This window comes from Salminus brasiliensis, chromosome 21 (assembly GCF_030463535.1).
Source record: "Salminus brasiliensis chromosome 21, fSalBra1.hap2, whole genome shotgun sequence".
Lineage (NCBI taxonomy): Eukaryota > Metazoa > Chordata > Actinopteri > Characiformes > Bryconidae > Salminus > Salminus brasiliensis.
Genome location: NC_132898.1, coordinates 25,170,064 through 25,183,521, shown reverse-complemented (window position 1 = coordinate 25,183,521; position 13,458 = coordinate 25,170,064). Strand labels below are relative to the sequence as shown.

Sequence of the window (13,458 nt, the reverse complement as noted above, 5' to 3'; positions counted from 1 at the left end):
TTCCCACAGCTGGCCAGACATAACAAGGAGCTGCAGGCCATGCTAAAGGCGGCAGGCACGTACGGAGAGGGTGACGAAGCACTGGAGTTCTACGCCAAACACACTGCTCAAATTGAGGTGTGTACTTTCCTGCCTCTGCGGGCCATTTGGATCTGTCCTCCTCAGGCTAATGTTCCAGTGTGTCTGCTTATCCATCTGTTATACAGTATGATCGAATTAAAACACGCTGGTAAATGGTGTTACTGGTCTGAGCCACTCTCTGTAACATGCTGTTCTGAGCCATGCTATTGTCTCATTTAGGTTTATAGTGTGTTGGCTTGACTCATTTGCATGCTGCTGTTTGCATGTGAGGGCATTCTTATGATAGCGTGTTCAAGTAAACATTGTAAAAGCAGAGGACCTTTGTGTTCAAGGAATAGAGACAAAAAAATGAGTCATCTTGCATGTTTAAGGTGATAGTAAATTAAATCGATTACACAACACAAGGATGATCAGGCTATAAATACCTGTGGGGTGTGTGACGGGATTCATAGATTGATAGAGTTGGTTCAGTGCAGTAAATGCCTCATTCGATGTGTGGAAAGTGGGTTGCAAAGTAGATGTTAAATTGACAAAAAGGATTGCATTTACCAAAGGCCATAGTGTAGATAGGAAGTAGATAAAACATACTAAGCATATGGTCATAGAACGCTCTGCAGGGAACTGCAGACCCGTATGAATGTACGCTTTATTACATCTTCAAATTCAGCTACATACTTCCCACTGTGGTCCTTGACATGCCCAAATACGATCACTCCTTTTTGCCAGTCATTAACATCTGCTCACCATTACCCTAAACTATCAGGTAAGTGCATGGTTCGGCTCTACATGCCGCTATTCTATGATTCATTACTCAGAATCGGCGTATTTTACAGACAGATGTACATGTTTACTATTTATGTACTATTTAACCATATAGTCTTTACAAGCAATCCAGTTGCAAAACTACCTTTTTAGATCAAATATAGACACATTTAAGTAGCCTAAAAATTCCTGAAAATAGCATGGAATGCATGTCTTTTAGAAATAGTTAGTAATTTTTAGGCACATATAATTCTGTCAAACTATCAAAAAATAGTACACAATTGACCAAGGGGTCTAATAGTGAAGAGATGGAAAAAGATAGTATCGGATGGTAGACTACTCATGCTCATATGTGGTGCAGCAGCCTTCCTGTTATGCAGAATGACTTCATTGTTTATTAGCTTAATCTTACAGCTTGAAAATACCCCCCCCACACACCAACACACACACACACACACATTAAAGCCACTAAAGGGTAAAGTTGAAACCATTGGTCATATGGTTCCAAAGGCACCCTGTCAAGAAGTAGCAAGTGAACAGTCAGTTCTTAAAGTTGGTGTATTGGGAGCAAGAAAAATGGGCATCTAAGACACCTTGACAAGAACCAAACTGTGATTGCTAGACAACAGGGTCAGAACATCTCCAAAACATTAGACCAAGAAGTGTTTCAAGGAAGGACAATCTGTGAACTTGCAAAAGGGTCTTAGACGCCCAAGGCCTCATTGATGTGATCCTTGAAGGTTCCATCTCACAGCTTACAAGACTTACTGCTAGGATCTCCTGCTAATGCATAGGTGCCAGATACCACAGGACACCTTCTTATGGCAGTCTTATGGAGTTCATGCCTTGACTAATCAGAGCAGAGACCTACACAGTATTAAACAGGTGTTTTGTTTGTTTGTTTTTTCCACCTTGTTTTTGTGTCATCTGACCATTGAACCCAGTCCTAATCAAACGTTTAGCACTTATGTTTGTCTTATGACAACAGTACAGGCATCAGATGTCCTTTACTAGAGGAAGCATCTAATTGTAGTTTTGGAGACATGCTACCCCAGGATATGCCAGACACTTCTACTCAGACCTTTGCGCATTGAACCATCCTTCTCACTGTGCATATGAGAATACACACATCTTTACAGGTTGGAAGCTTTTTAATGACTGCCCTATTAGTGGAGATGGATGCTTTTTGGCATGAAGCGATTTATAGCGGTTTCATAAGGTCAACAACATTGTCTAATCTCTGATGTTGAGTGCTGATGGATGACTAATGGTGTATGGCCAGCATGTCACCTCATATTTATACTCCAGAAAGTTGGGAACTCAAGGAGGACCAAACTAACCTTGATACATAATAAGCTAAAAACGTAAATATGAAAGGAAATTATGACTAATATAAGTGTAAGATCAGACTGATTACCAATGAAGACATTTCAAGGGCAGTGAGAAAATCTGAAATCAGATATTATCAGGTATTCATGTGTTTCAAAGAATTACAAGTTCTTACAGGCTTGTGGTTGTCGCTCAGATTGTGCGTCTAGACCGCACCATGGAGCAGATCGTCTTCCCCGTGCCCAACATCTGTGAGTTCCTCACTCAGGAGTCCAAGCTGCGTGTGTATTACACCACAGAACGGGACGAACAAGGCAGCAAGATCAACGACTTCTTCCTGCGCTCTGAGGATCTCTTCAATGAGATGAACTGGCAGAAGAAACTGCGAGGTACTCAAGAGGCCACTGGTAACGCAAACTCCGTGCCCTGTGCGTGGCCCCTCTCCCTTCCTCTCTGTCATAAGTAAGGTGATTTACATGCCCTCTCCCTCCCTGAACCTCCAGGTCACCCTCAAGTACAGATTTGCCCCCTCTCTAAGCACCTGAGCAGCTGAGACAGGGGACTCGTCCCTATTTCCTGTGAGCCAGGGGAGTGGGGAGGGGGTGTAAACACTTAAATAGTTAAAGCTGTAAGATGATTTTGTATGAATGTATTAATAATGCTAAGTGTATAGCCTCGTAAGATCATGCTTTTATTTACAGTCAAAGACAGCAAGGAAGGGTAAGAGACTTCTTTGCAAGACAGAGCTGTGTGACTGTTGATGTACTTCCTAAACGTAAAGTACAAGAAAAGGAGGATGAGAATGAGAGAGACAATTAGATGGTGAAGGAGAGAAGAAAGAATTGAACAAGGATTGAGCCACAGAAAATAAAGGGGGCGAGTTAGAGGAATGAGCGAATAATACAGAGAGGTCCAGATGTCCAGGAGGGAGGGATGTATGAGAGGAGACAAGAGAGTGAAAGGCAAGGGTTCAAGGCTCTTGTTCCACCAGCGAAGAAAGATGGCAGTGGTGAGAAGGAAGGTTTTAAATGAAAAGAATGAGAATAAAAAATGAAAAGAGAGAATAAATATGAAGCAGACAAACCCCAGAGTTGAGATAAAAAACAGCCAAGTAATATTCTCAAACCTGACCAGAAGCAAAAGGAGAGAAAAGAGTGAGCTCAACATTTCTTGACTTGCTTTACCACCATTAAACCACTGAAATTATCTTATTTTACAACAGTGTGTCCATCTTAACCCCCTACTAGGCCTCAAAAGCTAGTAGAGAAAGTGTCAGAACATGTCATGTGTCAGATGTGCTTTACATTGATAGACTTGTCAGCCCGTCCCATTAAGAACCAATCCACAGTATTGGTACATTAATTTGTTTTCAGTCAAAAGTCTTATCTTATTATGAAGGTTCATGAAAGGTCTTGCTTTGGCCCCAGTGAGAGAGTGTGTAAATCGATCAGTGTGAGTTAGGGTTCTTCACTAGACAGGCAGCACTTGATTATCAGTCTGAATCTCAGAGCCCAGGCTGTGTTCGTTGGCTCCAACCACAAGTGCGGTGGCTTCTGCGTATTTGAAGTTCCTTCAGTTGGTTCCTCTTTTCCAAATCAAAACCAACCAAACATTAAAATGATCAAATCTACAGAAGTCAAGGGAGATTCTCAGGAAAGAGAAAGAGCACCGTGGTTGGGGTCAACAGTCCATAGGACGTGAACCGTGCTAAATGAAGCTCTAATGAGCTTCTCTGTCTCTCTCTTCTGTTTACGATTATTTTCTATATTATATATATCTATAGATTATCAAATATCTATAGATTATCAAATCTGTGGCAAGCTTTGTCAGTTTGTTTTAAAATGTTGCATGATTAATTGATGCACATTGATGATTCAAGCTTCTGCTTTGTTTGAAAACATGTCAAATTGTTACTTTAAAAACTGTGGACTGTTTGACACTACTGGAGTCAGTCAGTCAATGGGTTGATTCTTTAGTGAGTGGGTTCTAGGTGTGGTTCTAACAGTTATTAAGATTAGCTTTGAACATAAACTATAGATATTGCCTTGGAAACCAGTCTAGTGTCATCCATTGGATGAACACTATGTTATGCCCTGGCTATTTGGCTGTACCTTTTAATTTTCCTCTCCAGTTCTGATCTTGTGCGGTATTTCTGCTTCCTGAAAATAGACCCAGGACATTTTGAACATGTGTTGCCTCAGAAGCAGCGTCAGCGTTACCATGGAGACCATTGGCTGCCTCCAGTAAAAAAACAGCAGATAAGAGTGACATGAATGAACTAAGCATTGCAAAAGCAGAGGACATCACGTGAGTGAGGGCTAAAGAGATGAGCTAATGACTGACACAACAGATCATCCTTGCTCCCAATCATAGCTACTCTAGCACTTTGACTTTAGCACCAATTCAGTCAGGATTTTGTTTCCATAATAATTTGGTTAACAGTCTTGTTCAAGTGCCCAACAGTGGTGGCGTAGTGTACACAGGTACGGAACCCACAACCCTGTGATTAATAACCCAGCACAGAGTCACCACTGCCCAAAAACATCCCAGCTTGGAAGGGCAGTGTCAGAGCTCAGGTTTAGCCATACTATGGCACCCCTGGAGCAAAGAAGTTAAGGGCCATGTTCAAGGATCCAAAAGAGGCAACTGTGTGATCAATACTGAGCCACCATTGGAGCAAAGAGGGTTAAGAGTCTTGCTCAAAAACCCAACAACAGCAGCGTAGTGGACCCAGGAATGGAAAAAAATCTTGGCTTGGAAAGCCGGGGTCAGGATCAGCCATACTACTGCACTTTACTCCTGGAGCACTTTAGGCCAAACATTCTAATTTTTTCAAGAATTCTCATTTTTATTGGATTTAAAATGGGTTATAGATCACAGGTTGTGGGGTTGATGCATGTGTCCACTAAGCCGCCAGGCTGATAACGTAGCATGCTACCTGGTTGCTAGCCATGTTAGCATGTTTTTGGAGAATGATTTCTTTGAAGTAGCACTGGCTCACATTTGGAGATCATCAGCAAAACAAAGCAAAAGCTTGAATGGGTTTGAAGTCGTATGCAGCCATATGCTGAGGCTCAAATTCTCTACCACCTGCTGTAAGAGACTGTGGAAACCACAAGAAGTCTGCTGACTTTTGTGAAACAAAGAAAAAAATTGGCAAGACAACAATCGGCTAAATAAACAGCTAATCTAAACAGCGTGATTTCATTGTTTTCTGAAATTATAGTGCTGAGATTTGCCCAAAGACCTGGTGGTGGATGTTTGAAAATCAGCATTTATGGCTTAGATAAGCACCTGAACTAATTGCTCAGGGTTAAATACTACAGCCATTATGTGATGTGTGTATTTACATGATAAGCTGTTGCTGTATTGATGTTCAGAATTCTGTGTTTATGCATGCATATGGTTGTAGTGCTATGGTAATCGTAGCATGATCTGTGGATATTGAGAAATACTTAGCCCATGCTGTATGTATTTGATGATTTGCTGTACAGGTTTGTAAGGTTGGATTAGAAGTTGATAAGTCTTGCAAGAGTTTGCTTGTGAGTGTTTGTGTGTTTTCTAAGATTGATATGGTTAAATCAAGTCCATAAGGAGTCCAGGTAAGTAAGAATGTGTGCATGTAAGATGTCTGGATAAGCGTCTGTGAATCCTGTGAGTGAGTGTGGATGTTCCCTTTTATCTCCCCACTGTAGCTCAGCCCATTCTGTACTGGTGCTCAAGAAACATGTCCTTCTGGAGCAGCATTTCCTTCAACCTGGCTGTGCTCATGAACCTGCTGGTGGCCTTCTTCTACCCACTGGAGGGGGTCCGTGGAGGTGAGATTGACATACACTTGGCTGTGTAGGCATATATCATCACTGTCACAGGAACACTTGTTGTCTCTTATATGTGCATTTTGATGATTCAGATAATGTAACAAGATGTTATTCCATGTCATTTTGGACCATTTGTGTTGATCTAAAGTAAGGGGCCACTGATACACATGCAGACACTCAGCTAAGACATGTTAATAATTTAAAGAGTGTTTACATTTCCTGTCATTTAGGAATTGGAGCCCTTTTTAGACATAAACCCTCCTTTTCAGTGCACTACAAGTATCATAAATAGTCAATAAGTTGAGTTGACTTTTGGTCAGCTGTTTCATGGCTGCATTTGTTCATGCATGTAAGCACTACCAATAGTTGAGTTTAGATGTGAAATTTGGAGTCAGTCTCAGTATAAGGAGAGAGAGTGAAAGATAGACCTGAGTAAGCCAGATCTGAAGCTGGACAATGTGCATTAATGGAACTTTCAGAGCATGGAAGACCACAGTATTGGATAACCCAGAAATACTTTTATCATCAAGAAAAGCAGTTCACTCTTTGTCCATGATATAAACATTGATGTGTCATAAAGAGAAGACAACACCTACTTTACCTCAGAGGGTTTTACCACAAACAAAAAAACACTAGTAAGCCTAAAGAACAAAGACCAGGTTACACACTCACACACACATATACATGTTTACGCACACGCACAGTCATATTTTGACCACCTACCTAATAGTGGGAATAACCACCCTTGGCCTGGATGACACTAACAAGACGTCTTGGTATGGGCTATATTAGGTGAGGAAGGTGTTCATTATTATCATTATTATTAACTGCTCCACAGTGGCACGTCAATTACTCTGTGCTGGAGACGTTGTTCCCTGCTGGTATCAGTTAACCATGGCGCATCACTGTTATGCCGTTAGGAGGCACTCGGTGTGCGATGACGGAGGGGAACGAAGACCCTGACGAGTGGTACATAGCAATCGTCTCGCCACTGTGGACCAATTAACCTCTATAATGAACACCTTCCTTACCTAATACAGTGCATGCTATATATGTATACCTAATATTTGTGGGACATGTTAACCAAAAGTGATGCAAACACTAAAAAGCTCATGTTTTTCTAGTTTTCCATCAAAATGAAGAAGGGGTTTTGAATGTATATGAGGGGAAATGGGTTTCTATGCTCACTTTGGGAGGCTTAGTTATAAACACTACCTAAATTTAACCCCGGAGGCTATACTATGACCTGGCTAGCTCTTACTGTGGATTGTTTATCTGGTTCAAAGCAGTGTTCTATTACAGCCGCCAAGATGCAGATTCTAAAAGTATCATTGTGAGTGAAGTAACCAGAGGCATGTTCTACTGGAATCTTCTACTAAACTACATTAAACAGGAAGTTCTACATTGTACACACTGGGTTTGCTACCGCACCCCTACTTTATGAAGGCCTGAAATAGACAAACAAAAATGAGAAGTTAATCAGGAAAGCAAATAGAAAAATAAAAAAAATTTTGGGGTTTTTTTTTTTAGTTCATAATGTTCTTGACTGGCCAACATACACACAGCCTAAATTATTGTTATCTATCTATCAATCTGTCAATGTTATCTATTATTATCTATATTTATTAAGTGTATCTAAAGGTCCCTCTATCTGGTCATTGCTAACTCCCACCTTCTCGTTCGGATTTCCCCTACCACATGATGTTCCTCCCAGGGTGGGAGGCTCTTGGCCTTGGAGCACTGAGCCCTTTGAACTTATGATCTCAGAACTCTGGTCAGAAGTTCTATAGACAGCAGAAAATGATAAGATAATCAGGAAAGTAATTATTTAAGAGTTTTTTCCAGGCCACAATTTTTCAGGTAATCAACTTTGTATGTGCCAAAGTGTAGCTGAATGCCTCTTGATTAAGGCTTTAGTAATATGAGAAAGAACATCTTGCTGTGCTTTCATTGCTACAGTATGCCTTGCACTATATTAATGTGTGAAAGAAGTTCAAAGGTCTGCATTGTCATGCCCCACCCATCACAGAGGCTGAATAAAAGGAAGGAACCAACAGCGACAAACATGCTTCGTGCACCATACACACCCAGCAAATTTTTTGGAATTTGACGGCTAAGCGAAAATGCAAACTAGGTCACTGCTCGACCATAACTCATAAAACATTTTAAACGGCGGAAAGAAAACGTCTGTGGATTTTTCCATGTTTGCGTAGAGAGCCTCAGGAACAGAGGCTGGCCAAACTCTCACGCCACTGGGTTTACATTATACACACACTCCTGAAGATGTGTTTCATAGGGGCAATTTGGTGTAAACCTCTCCATGTGTGTAAACATGCAACAACTTTGCCAAGCAAATGAAGTACAAACATAGAGCCTGTGTCCTAGTTTCTTCAGTCCGACTATAATCTACAGCCTCATAAAACCGGAGCAAACCATATTCTGCTGTTAGTCTTAATGCACCTTCGGGTGGGGAGGTATTCAAAAGTTGCCTCTTTATACTATTGTGTATACTATTTAAATATATGGGTTTTAGTGGAGTATGTAAAGATTAAGATTCATATATATATTTTTCTTTTTTTTAAATAATTATTTATTTATTTCTCAGCTTTTATTTACATTTGAACAAAAAGTGGCATGTCCAAAATTATTCATACCCTATGCAAACCGTCACAGTATAAAGGAACATTCAAAGTTCTATACCGTTCCAAATAGTCCAAGCTGTTGTAAAGCATCCTAATTACCCTGATTCATTGGGAACAGCAGGTTTAATCAATTCAACAGGTGAAAAACAGCAGCAGTTGCAGTTGGTTTGTGGACAGTCATGGCTAAGACAAAGGAGCTCACTAAGGACCTGCGGCTGCGCATTGTAGCTGCTCACAGTCATGAAGGGATCAAAAGGCCATATCTAAATGTTTTCAAATTCCAGTGGCTACAGTGCAAAGTATTAAAAAAAATAATACATTCCACCCTGTGGAAAATCTCAGAGGATGTGGTCGAAAGCCAAAAGTGACACCTGTGCACTGTCAACCATGGTGGTGGGAACTTTTGATTTGGGAGTGTTTTTCAGCCAGTGGACCAGTGAGCCTAATCACAGTAAACGGCACCATGAAAAAAAGAGCAATACATCAAGAATCTCAACAACAACATCAGGCAGTCTGCAGAGAAACCTGGTCTTGGGCACCAATGGACATTTTGGCATGACAACGACCCAAAACACACAGCAAAAGTGTTCTGGCCAGAGTCCTGACTTGAATTCAATTGAGAATCTGTGGAGGGAGCTAAAGATCAGGGCGATAGCAAGGAGAGCCTCCAACCTGAAAGGGTCAAGAGGCAAAAATACCCATGGAGACGTGTAAAAAAAAAAAAAAAAAAAAAAAAAAAGATCAGCAAATATAGGAAGCATTTGACTGCTGTAAAAGCCAATAAAGGATTTTCTATTGATTATTGAGAAGGGTATGAATAATTTTGGACATGATACATTTTGTTCAAATGTAAATAAAAGCTGACAAATATTTTTTCCCCACAATGATTGTCCTTTGCTGTAATGATAGAGTTAATGTGACCTACATCAGCCTGCAACCTGCTTACTGATAGTGGTCCCTGATTCAACATCAGTGCTTAACACGTCATCTGACTCCAACACACCACACACCACACACACCACACACACACATACACACACAAAACACACACACCGACCCCATAATCTTCTGTTACGACACTGCTCTCATGTCCCTGATAACCCTAGCTAATTAGAGTTGTGTGTGTGTGTGTGAGTGTGCGAGTGTGTTGGAGTCAGGTGACGTCTTAAGTACTGATGTTGAATCAGGGAGCAGGTTGCAAGCTGATATAGGTCACATTAACTCTATCGCTACAGCAAAGACCAACTACCTGACACACACACACACATTGTCTGAGAGTGTGTTGGTGGGTGGAATGTGACATCACTAGTTTTCAGAACTGAGATTTTGCCCTGAAAGCCGAGACCTACATACTAGTGTAGCATGGCCGGTTACTTCATAGTTACATCAGCTATGGAGAACACCTGCACTGGTTGGAGGGCACTCCATCTCCTTTTTAGCTACTGTTCATCTCCTCTCTGCTCCTTCTCCAGTTCCTCCCCAGAATCTTTCCATCTGTTTCTGTCCCCTCTCCATCTCAGGCTCTGTGCCATCTCATTCTCCGTCTCTGCCCCTTATTTCCATGTCCATGTCTATCTCATCTCATCGTTCTTCTCTCCATCTCATTCTCTTTCCTTCTGTATCTCCATCTCCTCTCGTTCTTCTCTTCACGGTAATCTTGGTGTCCATCTCTATCTCCATATCATGTTTTTCTTCTCCCCATCTCAATCTCTGTCCATCTCTATCTCAATCTCTATCTCCATCTCTTTGTCCATCTCTATCTCCATCTTCTCTTTTTTCCTCTCCACCTCAATCTTGGCATCCATCTTTTTCTCCATCACCTCTCCCTCATCTCTCAATGTCCTTCATTCTTCACCTCTATCACCTTCTCCTCTTGTTTATCTCTTCATGGTAATTCTGGGTTTCCTCTACATACCTCATTTTCTCTCCACCTCAGTGTCTCTGCATCTCCATTTTCATATCATGTCTTTCTCCATCTTTTGCCTTAAATTCCTCTGCTTCTCTATGTGGGTTTCTGTGTTTCTTTTCTTTTTTCACCTTCAACCAACCTGCCTGAAGAACACTGTTTAAGCAGAGAGGTCAGTTTGGCTGATCTTATAATATTAATAATAATAATATCAATAATTTATTTATACAAAGCACTATCTGAGATAATTAACTGTCCCTGTTTTTCTTTCTAGTTTAGTTCTCTCTCTCTCTCTCTCTCTCTCTCTCTTTCTCTCTCTCTCTCTCTCTCTCTCTCTCTCTCTCTCTCTCTCGGGGTGATGAGTTGTACCATTGTTTGTGGTTCAGTGCTACAGTGAACAGCTGAACAGCCTGCTTTGAGAAGCGGTATAAACTCTGTATTGTTCAGGCCGGGGTCAGGCGGTGATTTCTCTTTTGTTCAAGCTTCCTCACCGCTGCCTGTGCAGAGTCGAGCCTTTTGGCAGCGTTGCCTCTTTCATGTGGCTTCTGTAGTCGAAGTTCCTCACTCAGCCAAGAGCAGCTCAACAGCTACCACTCGGTTCAGCTCAGGTCACTGAGGGGAAAAACGTGAAGGAGAAAAGCAGATGTTTCAGCTTTTTTCCCCCTTTTTTCTAAATAATGGCTGCCTTGTAAATTGCTTAACATCCTATAAACTGAGTTCAGCTGTGATGTATTGCACTTGTGTATCGTATCACTCTCGTTTTTGCTCAGCATTGCTCCTGGCAGCTTGAACAGGAAGGCAGTTTGTATTTGATTAGTATTTTTTCCTGATCTTCACCCGCTGCTGATTGGGTACCGTAGGGATTTTCTAATGCGTTTAGGTCTGAAGGCAGCATCACTCCGTGCTCATGAGAATGATGTTATGAGATGTTGTGAGAATGCTACGTGCTCTTTCCACTCTCTAGTTTATTTCCTTTTTGTTGCCTCTGTCTCTTCTTCTTTTTTCCCCCCACTTCGGGCCAGAACCCAGTAGTGCTTCTTTTGGCACCAAACTCCAGATGCTTGAACAGTTGAATGAGGCATTTATATGGAAAGAATAGATCAAATGTTATGAAAATGAAACTTGGTTGCATTTGGAAAAAATGAGGTCACTTTCTTGTTTTGTGCACAGTAAAGGTTTAGTGTTTGGTTTGTACATTATTATTTTAAATGTCTAAATCTGCAGAGAAAAGCAGTTATAACCTTGCTAGTCCATACTTTCTTAAGTGCTGTATAAATGGAAAGGAAAAAAAACTTATTTTCCAATGGTTTAGATTAGGGTTAACTTTAAGGCTAGTTCTCAGTCATTTTTATTTATTTATTAATGTACTTATATGTATGTATTTATTTATTTATTTATTAGTTAAAGTACTATTACAACACTGTATACATCAATCAGCCAACATTAGCACCACCTGCCTAATATTGAGTTAGGTCCCCCTAATGCCGCCACAACAGAACAAACCATCAGAACACCCCCCCCCTCCCCCCGCTGGACCTACCTGATGTTTTAGAGATGCTCTGACTCTCCAGTCGTCTAGACATCACAGTTTGGTTCTTGTCAAAGTAGCTCAGATTCTTACACTTCACCATTTAACTTCAAGAACTGACTGTTCACTTACTGCCAGATAGATCTATCCCTTGTCAGTGGTGCTAATGTTATGGCTGATCTGTGTAAAATGCATATGGGCATTGTCATGACATATAGATGCTTGCGTATCCTCATGGTCACGCAAAAACCTCTCAGTTTCTCACTTTTTTACATAAATTGAACGTAAAATTGTTCTCCATTTTGTGTCAGATGTTCATGATGAATGGACGAATAGAATTGGTCCAAAAATGTTTTGTGTGTTCTCCTGTAAAATTGCCATTTAGATAATAAGGCATGGCATGGACAGTGTTTATAATACGTATGAGACATATTACATATAATAATGCTATACTATACATTTACATTAGCATATAATACAGACATGTGACCTTTAGGATCTGGATCTGGACATTTGTGTAAAAGCAGACTTTTTTGTCTGTAAGAAAGAAAGAGAGACTGCAGGAGAGAGGGCATGAAGGGCCACTAGTCATTCCAACAAGTGTGTGGAAAGTTAGCATATCTGAGCCTGTGGCCTTTGGGTGTTTCGACCCCTTACTCCCCCCTTTCTCTTCTACTACAACTGTGCTATGTCCCTTCTCACACTCTTCTCACCACCTCACCCTCTTTCCTTATACATACCTACCAGTCTTGCCCCTCCCCTCTTTCATGTGTGAGTAGACTCCTGAATGTAGGTCAGTATGTGCTGTCTCATAAGTACATATATAGAATGCATAGATCAGCTGGAACCATCCTGGCCATGTCTGGCTTTTTCACACAAATCTGCTGGGAGATCAAATTTAAATCACAGTATTTCCTTTTAGCCTGTCCCGTTTGCTCTCTTCCTCTTTGGGATTAACCCATAAAACAGCAGACGTAATGGTTGTTGCATGTTCATACCAGACATTTTGTTTTAAATACTGATACTAAGTGTAGTGCAATGATGCTCAATACTGAACTGTACCATGGCAAAACAATACAGTGTCTGAGCACATAGGACAGGATTCATGTTTGTCTTTCTTGCCTTAAAAAAAAAGAAATTCTGCTTAAGGCCTTTTCACCCCAAGTACATTTTTGGATGAAAAGAACAGATGATTTTGTTAAACATGGCTAGAAACTCCACAGCTCTCATAAATGTCCACGCTTTGTTTTTCTCTGTTTTTCTCCGCTCCCTGTCCGCACCTGCTCTTTTTAATTTCCCTCCTCCTCACGAGTGCTCAATAGCGAGGCTATAGTTCACGGTTCTTTGTGGACATGAAAAGACTAGGATGCAGCTAGACAAAACTCATAAAGT

The 13,458-nt window shown here is 41.0% G+C and overlaps 1 protein-coding gene across 23 annotated transcripts in view; it reads left to right on the top strand.

The window, feature by feature from the left end:
* Positions 1–13,458, top strand: part of itpr1b (inositol 1,4,5-trisphosphate receptor, type 1b) — a 160,182-nt gene that overhangs the window by 110,628 nt on the left and 36,096 nt on the right. For 17 of the 23 annotated variants that reach the window (XM_072666257.1, XM_072666256.1, XM_072666252.1 and 14 more), the window contains 3 exons: positions 10–117; positions 2,369–2,600; positions 5,868–5,990. In XM_072666257.1, coding sequence (XP_072522358.1) covers positions 10–117; positions 2,369–2,600; positions 5,868–5,990 — 463 coding nt within the window. Of the gene's footprint in view, positions 1–9; positions 118–2,368; positions 2,635–5,867; positions 5,991–13,458 lie in introns of all 23 variants that reach the window. The other 6 variants (XM_072666263.1, XM_072666262.1, XM_072666261.1 and 3 more) reach the window with 2 other exon arrangements.